The 12,470-nt window shown below is 39.9% G+C and overlaps 1 protein-coding gene across 3 annotated transcripts in view; it reads right to left on the reverse strand.

Annotated features, from left to right (window-relative positions):
• LOC124115246 (cGMP-inhibited 3',5'-cyclic phosphodiesterase A-like) overlaps positions 1-9,581 on the reverse strand; it is a 203,995-nt gene extending 194,414 nt beyond the window's left edge. For 2 of the 3 annotated variants that reach the window (XM_046476172.2, XM_046476171.2), the window contains exon 1: positions 8,273-9,580. In XM_046476172.2, coding sequence (XP_046332128.1) covers positions 8,273-9,130 — 858 coding nt within the window. In that variant the 5' untranslated portion in view covers positions 9,131-9,580. Of the gene's footprint in view, positions 1-8,272 lie in introns of all 3 variants that reach the window. The other variant, XM_046476173.2, reaches the window with a different exon arrangement.
• Positions 9,582-12,470: the final 2,889 nt, after the last annotated feature.

Genomic DNA, 12,470 nt, shown 5'->3' on the forward strand with positions numbered 1-12,470 from the left:
ATGAAGTGTTACTATATATATACCCAATATTGAGGTGTACAAATAAGTACAGATGAACATAAAGATGTAGACTGATGCACTGTGTCTAGCATGGGGACTAGAAGCAAAGGGACCAGAAGCATAGACAGTGGTAAAGACCTGGATGGACAACCTGTCCGACATCATGCTTTCACTCCAAGGCCACCACCACCCCCTAGGGCAAGTGGCAAGCATTAGCCAGTGGGATACCCCTATCTCCTAATCAGCATGCTTGACGGAGCAGAACCAGGTTATAATCTCTGTGAATATCACTGACAGACTGCCACCACACAGATATACATACACTCATGGTAAACATACTTCACAGTATTCCAGCACACAAGGAAGGGAGGGATCCATATGAAAATATGAATAAACATTTTTCACCCTCCCAACATGAAACGGAGAGTTCATGTTTAAGACAAATAAGCATGGACATCGCCCATAACAACCCCACAGACTTCTTGTCTATGATTTTAAAGAGAATTGTGTCTTAAATATAGGAGCAATACTTACCAACGTTTACTATCAGAGTTAGAGTGAGTGAGTTGGGTTTAAGACCTAGAAACATAACTGGGGCGAACCGGGATTCGAACCCACAATCATAGGTTTCTGGCGTGCCTAAGGGAATATCAGGGTTAGACACTAGCCCAGTGGAAATCTGGAAGGGCTGGTTTTCGAAAACGTAAGTTAAAGTCATTGACATATACTATTTACTGGCTTAATATACACATGGTATCTACCTCCGATGTCAATCATTTGTTTTGACCCGATTTGGTTTCTGTGAGTAGCTGCCACAAGACTACGCTGTTTATCAGCGCTACTATGGAAGTGCACAATAAGGGAAAAAAGCAAACCAATAAACTGACAAGTTGCTGAGTCGGCATGTTTGAAATCAGTACAAAACCATAACCCAGATCAACCCGACAGCCGGAGGGCTTGACAGCAAGCACTGCAGCCACACTTCATTGATCTAGCCAACTCACAGTCTGCAAGCTCGTAAATAGCCCTGATGACACCACATCCATAATGCTCCAATCATTTGTATTTGTAAACACCGTCCATCAGCTGACGTTTGTCAATAATTACATGAAGCTTGTTTGAAAACAATTATTTCCTTCTCCCAAAGCCGATCACTCTTCTACAACATGCAACACCACTGAAGAATAATGCAATGAATATTTGATATCTCATAGCCGATAAAGCAGGGGGCACAGTGACAAACATTAAACAGGAATTTTCAAAATAATTTCTCTCTTGGTTTCAATTTCACTTCAAGGTCCTGCAGCAACAGCTCATTGAAAAGAAGACTTGAACATTTTTTTCCTTTTCCTGATGCTACTACTTTGCAACAATGCAACTATGCCAGAACATGATGCAATGAACATTGAATATTTTCATAGCCAGTAAAGCATGTTTCATGTTTTAGTTTGGAGCCCCAAAATATACTTGTTTTAGCTAACATGGTCCAACAGATAACAGGGCCAGGTTTTTGTTTTGAATATACAATATCAATAATATCTAACACAGATGGCTTGTTTAGAACTGATGTTAGATGCAATGTTTCTGGAATTTGTAGGTCAAAATAGCTGCAGCATTGATAATATGCGAACATCCCATTTTTTCTGAATGTAAAATATGGATTTCTTCGGCAGCTGTTTCCAGTTGTTAAAAAAACACATTTGTAAAACAGTGGGTCAGACAGGTCACCTGAAACACAGGTGTTGTTTTGTCTGATGAACATTAAATTGAAATATTCAAAATCTTCCTCTAGTGTGTTCAAATTTGCTTCACAAGCCTGCAGCACGAGCCCATTGACAAGAAATACTTAACTCCGTCTGAGATAGTAAACTGCTTATCACTTCAAACCATTTATTTTCAAGGAGTTTGCTAAACACAGCAAAACATTCAAACCAAACTAGTATCAGTTTCAAGTGGGGTGTCATAACACATCAAGATCTTCACATACATTGCAGGTTACAGAAGGACGGTTCCATCAGCGTTCCAACGGCGCCAAGGTTACTGTTTATATCAATAATATATTGGTCTCAAGACTTGAGTTTACCATGTTGATCAATCACTTATCAACATTAATTTGAATAAATACAGATGACCCTTCAACATAAATAAGATCCTTCTCAGACATCACATTACCATGGAACATTAGATATGCTGCACGTTTCCACCTGTTCAGATATAGGTCAATTCCACAAATTTTCACAAACAGACAAAATGGCGCTGATGTTCTTCACTGTCATTATTATACAAAGGGAAAATGCTTCTAATATTTCTATTATTCAAACCCATAAATCTTGTCGCTTCTAGTGCCAAATGTGCTGAAACAGAACATGTTTCGAATAATATTCCATTTCATTTGTACCAAAATGTTTATGTTCAAATTTCAATCAGAATTTCTAACTTTGAGGTTTAGAAGATTTTCTCAGTTACAAAAGGATACTTATGCTTCCCTTTTCTGTAAGGTACTATTCGAAATGTCCAAAGTTAATAGTTAATATGAAAACAGAGACATCCGAACTCTGCATCCCACATATATTCTCAATCTCTCAAGAGACATGGATTCACTGATCTTAGGTTATCACAAAGATTCTGTTTATGACCCTGTATAAAAATAGCACAGATCGTGGTATAGATCTGAAATCTCACAGGTTCTCCAAGTACAGTAAAGTTGATCAGAAGATCGATCAATTTTTTTGTTTCAAATATTTGCATCAATCTTCTTCCCCTGTTAAGAAGATAGAGAAATAAATAAATAAATAATCACCTAGAAGCATCAGGTCATCGCTCGGACGACATAAGTGTTTCAGGAAAATCTACTGCCCATAAATGCGATTAACGCGAATACACACTCGTAATCCCCTAGTGTCAAGCGAACTTGTAGTATTAGCATATTTACTCCGCAAATGAGCCAACAGCATCATACTGACGTAATGAACTTGACCTTCGACCTCCCACCAGGTCCTTGAAGCGCTACCGTGTTTGCCCGTCACACAATCAACAAAGACAATACTCTCTACTTCCCTCATCCCTATTGTAGCTTATAGTGTTTAGCCTTGTAACATAGAAACAGTGCGTAGTGGAGAATTGTTGGAATGCCACACAGAGCGAAAACACTTACTACACATCTAATTTCTGGTTTTCTTCCCAATAGGAAGCTAGTCTGGACTAATCAATAATTCACATCACTAATCGAGCAGTAATCCCTACTGGACTTGCTACAACAGACTATCTCTCTCGAAGGGTTACTCAACACAAAATGTCTTTGACCTTGTTTTTTATCATGTTGTTTTATCATTCATTAATCGCTGTATAATGACTTGAGAATGAGGGCTGGATAGGTTTTAAGGGACCATTGCGTAGTGATGACAGAAAGAATGAATGGTAGCTTGATAGCTGTGACCGACGCTCTATTATTGCGACATTAGTTGTGTCGGGGAGCATATGTCTTGGACTCCTGTGATAGAGTCTCTATCATAACGACCACAGCTAGTTGTATCAGTGAGAGCACTGAAGACGTCTTCTGGGGGTCCGACCATAACTAGCTTTATCAGACAGACTAACGTGGACGGACACGGAGATTTACACGACCGTAAAATGAATACTATGTATTAGCCGACTGAATTGTAACTAGATCAGGAAGCTGTTTGTGTTCTGATAACCATTGATAAGGGCACAGCCAGGAGGCTCTGCAAGAATGAACGCTAAAATCAACCAATGGCTGCCATATTGCTTCCAACAAGTATGGGAACTATTACATGTGCTCGTGAGCAGTTGAAATAAACAGCTTCTTATTTTGACCCACTGTTATGAAATGACACATTGTAATACCTTGGTTAATAAGGATTTTCTATGTTCAATAAATAGTCAATTTTTTTTAGTGGGTTGGGTCAGACACCACTTGTTGGTTTGTTGTTTAACACCGCACTCAGCAAAATTCCAGCTGTATGATGGCAGTCTGTAAATAATCGAGTCTGGACAACTCAATCTAGTGATTGACATCATGAGCATCGGTCTACGCATTTGGGATACAATGACATACATTAATCAAGTCAGCGAGTCTGAGAACCAGATCCAGTTAGTCCTCTCTTACAACAAGCAAGGGTTGCTGAAGACCTTTTCTAACCCAGATCTTCACCAAGGATGCTACTCTGAGCAGCATGATGTATGTCACCATATCCCAATTGCACAGATCGATGCTCATGATGTCAATCACTGGATTTGCTGTACAGACCATCGTCATGTAGCTGGAATATTGCTGAGAAGGGAGTTAACAATAAATAAACTATTTATCTAATCCAGCCAATGTAAAACACATATAATACAATATATGATGGGGTATATCGATTATTCTAAGTAAATTATTGTGACATATTACCAAGATTCAATCCCAAATATTCCTTCCAAATTAACCCCTTAACAAGGTAACCTACAGCATAACAATGGGTGTCACTCAAAATACCAATTTGGAATCACCAATTGAAGAAGAATCATGTTGCACATCCACAAAAAACAAACCATCAATAAAACATAAAGGGGCTGCCAGAATATATCATGACCCATAAAATCTGAACAGTAAAGATTTACACTGGAAGCAGTTTCATATTACATCACAGGTATATAATTTTCATAAAATAAAAATAAGCATCACACAAATGTCAGTCACAGATAAAGAATTGTAACAATTACAACGTGGTGTCCATGTTCTCACGCGTGAACTCTTTAGTGCCAAACATGTTCTCTGACACAAGATACAGTCATTTCATCACGTTTTTATACATGACACCATGAAATGTCGCTATTTCTTTATGTTCAACAAGCAGTTCATAAAAAAACAGGGACAAAATGTCTTCGGCGTGAATTTCCTGCTCGTTACAATGATCAAAGGGGAGCTGTACCTGACAACCATCTTCAGTCGGGATTAATGCGTAACACTGACTTAAGTATGGATCAGTGTGGATTACACTAATCACTTGATTATTACACACTAATCCTAATCTCATATTTCAACAAACTCTTTCAATGAAGGGTCTAGTCAGGCCTTGCTATAGTCTGTGCACCAACTTTATAACTCTACCAGCCCAAACTTGTCCATTAGCAGGGACAAATGTATTTTTGTCAAGTGTGCCATAGGGCACCCTTAAGATGTTTCGGTGTGCCGTTTGGAAATTAAGTGGTCCAACAAAACAGTCACTTTAGGTTCACCTCCACAGAGCTCCAGATAAGCTGCGTATCTGCGTGAAATACGCAGCAGAAATGCAGAAATATGCAGTAAAATATAATCCAAGCGTATCAAATACGCAACGAACATTACAGATACGCTACAAAAATAACACTTGTGCGTATCATCAAAATATTGTGAAGTAACCCTGCGTATTCGATTAGCAAATCAGCAACTTATTTTGAAATTATAAACGGGCATTCCGTCAACTTTGCCAAACTCCACGATGACAGTTACATTATGATCATTTGCCATCACACTTTCGTGTGGAAGTATCGTGGTATTTTTGAGTCCTATAAAGCTCTCAAACCCACACGACACCAGTTTGCAGGGACTGGATGAATAGTGTTTTTAAATATTTCACTTAAATACCCACATGTGTAAAAACTAGTGGGTAACAGAAATTTGAATACGCAGATAGAATTACTGATACCCAATGATTTTAAATGCATGGGTAAAATACCCACAACACCAAAAGCTTATCTGGAGCTCTGCCTCCAAACTTGGTGAATGTCTCGTCACCATCATCTAGGGAGCAATGAAATTTAATTTAGAAAGTTTTCCTTCCTTTTCATTGAGATCGATAACATTCCTAACCCAAGGCTTAATTCGTGAATCACATTGTGCTTTAATTGAATTTGTATGTTCATTTTAAAAATGTCCATTTTACACAGCATTTATCACTAGCTTTGTGGAACACACATCATCAAAGAATTTTTTTGTAACATGTATGATTTCTAACTGTGCACCTTCAGGCACCAGGAACTTCTATTAACTGTCCATTACAAGTTTAACCATGCCACTGGCATATTATGGAATCTTGAACCCTGGATGGTACCCTGGTGTGGTCATATGGACTATTGTTCGCTGAGCTATGAAAGACACAAAACTCATTCTTTGGTCTACTTGCTCAAATGGCCCTATTCATGTCATGTCTTACATGAGATCAAAATAAATGAAATTGTTAAACAAACCACCGCTGCAACCCAAGGGGACACGAAGGCTTTTCCCTTCCATCAGCCACTTAGGTGCAGTTCAAAAGTATGATGTTGGATAGTTTAGGGTTAACAGCCCAAACTTTTTCAGTGGTGAGGGCTGGGGGGTAATATTTTGACTCTGAAAATAAGGTGCATCACTATCATAGGAAAAACAAGGTGAAATACAAGAACATTTGAGCCAATCAAAATCCACTCTTACACATTGATACTATTTATTTCTCTGTTTTTATATCCGAAAACCCTTTTGAGGATGTCAACATATTTAATACTTAGGTTTAAAGGGGGGGGGGGGGAATAATTAGAAAGCATGATCGATTTCAATCACCTCCCCTGAAACTCTATTTTATACATCCCAGTGTTCCCTTTCTGTCCTTTTTTCAACAGACTTGGATCTAAAATATCATACATCATACTTTCTTGTGACAACATGGCTGACTCAACATGACTTTAAATTTTCACTTATTCGTGTGTGATACCAAACAACTTCTCCAAACTCACAACTTAGGCTCATGCAATAAATATTTGGTCTGGTTAAAAACTGTAAAGATGCTGCTTTTTCACAAATCAAAATTGTGTACTTGATGTAATTTGTTCCTATGTGTTGAACACTGTTATTCATTGATACAGACTCTCCTGCTAACAATACACCACACATACATAAACTACTTCAACAGATTCATGTTATTGAGGGGGAAAAAATAATATTTTCCAGACAAGGTAACCAGTCCATCAAAATCCCCTGAAAGGGGACTGTGAATAATATATGTATTTTCTCTCATGTCAAGAACACTGTATCTGTATCCTAGTGTTCAACTTTGTTCTCTCCATGAGGGGAATATAAATCTATATTGCATACCGTGCCAATATGTTTATTGGGGTAATAAACTGTGCATGCAATACATGAAAACCCTGTTCGAACATTTCACAAGTAATAAACTGGCATTCTCACTTGCAATTTCAGAAACAGGATTTGTTGTAAACAGGCAATGGATTATTTTTTGACAGATATAATCATTTATATGTACAGTCTAGTTTCATGTCCTGTTAAGAATGACCAGCCTTTGTCACAATAATTTATAAAACTGGCATTGTATTGCATTGCATCATTTCCTATTTTTCGTTGAATCTTGTTAAAAATTAAAGTGGACAAGGAAAGAAAATATTGTGTGTAAAATACATAATATGTAATAGAGCTTCTGTTGATTTTAGTCATAAACATTGTATAAATGATTTGTGTTCTTGCACATGCCCCAATCAACAAAGTTTGTATGGGTATATTGTGTAAATGAAATCAATTAACAATTTCTATTGGAGGGATCACAAACTGTAATCTGGGTCATTGCTAATTGTGTGCCCTTAAAACCCGAGTGTTATTACATAACATGGCCAAGGGTAGCACTGCATACAGTGTGTACTTGTGTCAACAACTTGATTGAGTAATTTATTGCTGGTTTTAAATTTGTGTATAAATCATCTGAATTAATCCTGATGCATCATTTCAACAATCATCACAATGAATACAATGTAATCATTACAATCTAAGATTTTAATCATCAGTTGATAATTCACCAATGAAAGAGAAAGATGTTTAAATATTTCGCAAAGATAACTATCATTACAGAATAAGTTGGCCAACGCTGTTTGATGACAACAACGTTGTGTTGAACCATGGGGGCATATTTGATATATTACAACAACATTTGGAGTCGAGCTTGAGAGATAAATACCACATGTCACTGATAGTAAAAGCTTGGCATGTGTGTTTTCCTGAGAGCTTCGTGTACATATTATTAGAAGTTGATCTTATGTTCAGAAAACTCGCATGCGTAGTCAATGTAAGCTCTGACCCCAACCTTGAACTTTGAGGGTCTACTACACGGCTCTTGGTGAAAAGCATCAACACCAGGCTCCAATCGTCGACCTTGGTAGACGGGGCATTGTATAGCGCATTTATACCATCCCGGAAATACTCTGTTTATCAACAACAACATTGTATAATAGAGTATATGTAGTTCCTTACCTGGCTTTTCTGAATGAGCGCTGGAAGCGATGTCCTCCGAGCTGATCTGTGTGCAGAAAATGCATGAGCACTCGATGAACTTGATCGTCGACGTTTGATAACTGGGATTTTCCCGTCTTGGGTCATAAAGTTTTGTATAGGGGGTTTTAACACTGTTTCCATGTATTTGGCTACCAGTATGCCTGCAAACCCGCATGTATATGCTACGTAGGGTCTTATTCCTTGAGGCAAATCTGCTAACGCGGAACATGCTAGGAACCGCGTGAAACTGACAAGTAAAATAACTACAGCACTGTGTATTGTTTCGAGTGATGAAAACACACTCGCTATGCTGATCGCCAGCAGAACGAACACTATAACTAATGGCTGGGTGACGCTGTTAATGGTTACACCCGCCTGGGGGGTGAGGTCGGAAGGGTGGGAAGCACCCCAGTCTCGTAAGAATACCTGTGCTAGTGTTTCTCCAAGATAGCATGAACTAAACAGTAGATACACACTCGTAGTGCTCCAAGTTCGACGAAAGTACAGAGACAGCCAGTAGAATGCACATAATATACTGAACATGGGAACAACAAGACCACATAACCTTTGGAATAACAATCCAACATCACATCTTAGCAACTGGTAGAAGACTGCACTGGTCAACAACACACCAACTCCGTAGAGAGCGCCGAGTTGATGGCTTGAGAAATTCGTGTTGCTCAGCCCGAACCAACTGAGGAAAAAGCCGTAATTGCCTTGTTCAAGCGGTTTCACAAAAATCTGAATGTATCCGTTATTCTCTGTGTCTTCTTCCTCCTTATCGATGTCGTTCTTTGACCCCTGTCTCGCGGGTTGAGATGGCCGATGTAGGGCCATACTGCGTCCAACTCCCTTCCCGGCTAACTCCGCCACTACAGCCGCTAGGAACCCTGGGTACGAAATGTACAACTTGCCCCCTAGCGGAGCTCGTGCACTGTGCTGCCGATGTCACTTTCTCCTCGTGCAAAATGGTATCTTTCCGTGTCAACCGTAATACACATCTTGTCTATCAGCTGTCTATACACATGCACACCGACACCCCGCCATGATCGAGGTGTGCGACGCAACTGCTCGCTCCGACTCTACCTCCCTACTGTCGTCAGTGAGCCCGAGCTGCACATTGATCGAAGCAAGCAGCGAACGCTCCACTAACTCGGGTCTCGCGGCCACCAGGCCTGATGGATTCGCTATGTCTCCTGCGTATCTTTCATATTATTACATCCCTTGGTTTTCTCTAGTTGAAACAAACACATTCTTTGGAACAACGTAACACCCGTAAATCTCCCTACATATGTAGTCACGTTCTACGCACGTGCGATATCAACAGCGCTGTTGTGGAGCTGACGATGAGTCAAATAACCATAAGGTTGGCTGTGATTTGATTTGAAGATACATATTTGATTTGAAGATACGTGAGTTGTGTTCGACATTTCGATAGACGACATCGATTTGATGAGGAAGAAATGACTGAAAATACTTTCACAAATGTAATGATACACAAACGAGAGCTGCAAAAGTCCCCGATCAGCGAATCCGCGTTAACTCGCCCATTACTGAATGGATCTTGTCATATCCGCAGATAGTTAAGCTACTTCAAAAGACAATTCGTTACTATACTGCTGATATTAGATACTGCACGGGCGTCGGAGAGATAAGATGTATGATGGCACAGATGTGGGCGGAACATGGCTCAACTAAATAAAGAAACGTCTGGTATACATTAGAAATTATATTAACGAGTTGTAAAAGGAAACAAGCCTAGCCTTTTCATGTGAGAATCGTAAATATAGGATTTTTTACTTTACGCGCAGTCAAACAGAATCGCCCATTATGCAACACCTAACATTAAGCTCAAATTATTTGTGATTTTTTAAACAAATACTATACCATGTGGAATAATGTTAGACCCGGATGTTGAGTGGCTGTGATTTGATGGGGAATAACGCCAGTTTGACATTTGCAACATTATCACATTTTACGACATTATCAGCATTATCACAATTTACGGCATTACCGCGGCAGGAATGGCACCAAGAGAGCACTTCACAAATTGTAGTTTTGGGGTGAATCGGTCGGTTACGACGGGCGACAGCACTTGCGCCTGTGTTGCAGCGACGGTATATTTGTGAGTGAGTGAATGTGTTACGCTACAGTCAGCAATATCCCCACTACCGTAAATCCTTCAATAAATACTGTGATTTTTTTAATTACGGAAGGTCCTCAGGATTCGGCGTTTATGCTCATCAGAAAGGCGTTTGTATCAGTATTTTCACGTCCATTGCTAGACTAACATTTAGTCTCTGAAATCTTATATTACACAATATCCTTCTTGACACTAAAAATAAAAAAAAATTCCCTATGCTGATTTGTGGAATAGAGCTAGCTTGAGCTGGCTAGACTTGCATTTGTATACATTTCGAGATTATTATTGTTTCATAAAATAAAAATATTCCACGGTCATGGTGCAGGACTAGTCCATTGCAATACCCTCGCATAACGTTTGACCAGATGTTTGTTCAGTTTGCGAGTTTTTCTTTCTCTCGGCGAGCCTATGATCTGAAGTTTATTCAAGGTTTTACGGTGTATCCCCCATTGTCCACTCTATGACGACGAGAATAGGGTCCTCCTGTTCTGTAACTGGGAATCCAACTCCGAGGTAAAGTAACAACAGTCGTGTGTCTCCCAGACCCGAGGGGGCGGTCGGGTAGCCTAGTGGTTAAAGCGTTCGCACGCCACGCCGAATACCCGGGTTCGATTCCCGACATGGGTACAATGTGTGAAGCTCATTTCTGGTGTCCCCCGCCGTGATATTGCTGGAATATTGCTAAAAGCGGCGTAAAACCATACTCACTCAGACTCAGACTCCCAGACCCGAGAGAATAAATTACAAAATGAACCCAACTCAAGTCTAGACTGATTTGGCAAGTCCTGATTGCCTCAGCTCTAGAGCAGTTTGAGTGAGTGAGTGAGTGAGTTTGGTTTTACGCCGCTTTTAGCAATATTACAGCAATATCACGGCGGGGGACACCAGAAATGGGTTTCACAAATTGTACCCATGTCGGGAATCGAACCCGGGTCTTCGGCGTGACGAGTGAACGCATTAACCACTAGGCTACCCGACCGCCCCTAGAGCAGTTTGAAATTAAGCATTGTTCTGGGCTACATATGATTGTATGTGTTTTTTTGTAGACATATATTTTTAGATAAAATAATTCTATTTCTAGGACTAAATGTTATTGTATAACAACAGTAGAAGTAGACAATAAAAGCAGTTGTAGTATTATGTAACCAGAAGCATGCAGTTGTGGTAATGCAGACTAATATTCAGTCCCATAAATAAAGTTCTTATCTAAAAATATATATCTACAAAATTTAAAATAAAATCCAAATGGAGGAACAATGGTAAATTTCAGAGCATGGAGCTGAGGCAATCTAGACTTTCGAAATCATTCCAGACTTGAGTTGGATTAATTTGTAATATATTCTCTCTGGACTGACTGGTGTTAATGTAGTTTCAGCGGAAGCGCTGTTGCATGCAGCAGTAATGAAGGTAGTGTATAGTATTGCACGGGTAGTAATGTGTGTAGTATAGTAGAACTCGGAGGCCCAGTCGTCTTAGTCGCCGCAATTCGCTGTGCACGCAGAGTTGCGTCTCTTTGGCGCGATAGAAACCTATGATCGTGGGTTCGAATCCCAGGTTCTTTCTGACTAAGAGTATCATCACCATGCCGTGGGTTTCACCAAAGTGGTAGACGTCTAGGACCTGCATCACGTCAGGCTTTCCTCCCTAATTAAGTGGGGCGTTGGGTAGCCTAGTGGTTAAAGCGTTCGCTCGTCACGCTGAAGACAAACATGGGTACAATGTGTGAAGCCCATTTCTGGTGTCCCCCGCCGTGATATTTCTGGAATATTGCTAAAAGCGGCGTAAAAACATATTCACCCCTCCTAATTAAGCTGACATGCCGCATACTGTTCAAAGCGACCTGAAACCAAACTCACTCACTAACTCGAAGGAAGTAGTAGTGAAAGCGGCAGTTCTATAACAATGCTTCACTCGGTACATCTCGGTACATCTCGGTAACCTGGACACATATTGCATCACTGTCGTGCGAGAGATCATTAAGGGGGAAGCATTCAAAGAATCCTCGGATTAATTGCTATATACGCATGAGGTCAC

This window comes from Haliotis rufescens, unplaced genomic scaffold, assembly GCF_023055435.1.
Source record: "Haliotis rufescens isolate VD_foot unplaced genomic scaffold, xgHalRufe1.0.p SCAF_26, whole genome shotgun sequence".
Lineage (NCBI taxonomy): Eukaryota > Metazoa > Mollusca > Gastropoda > Lepetellida > Haliotidae > Haliotis > Haliotis rufescens.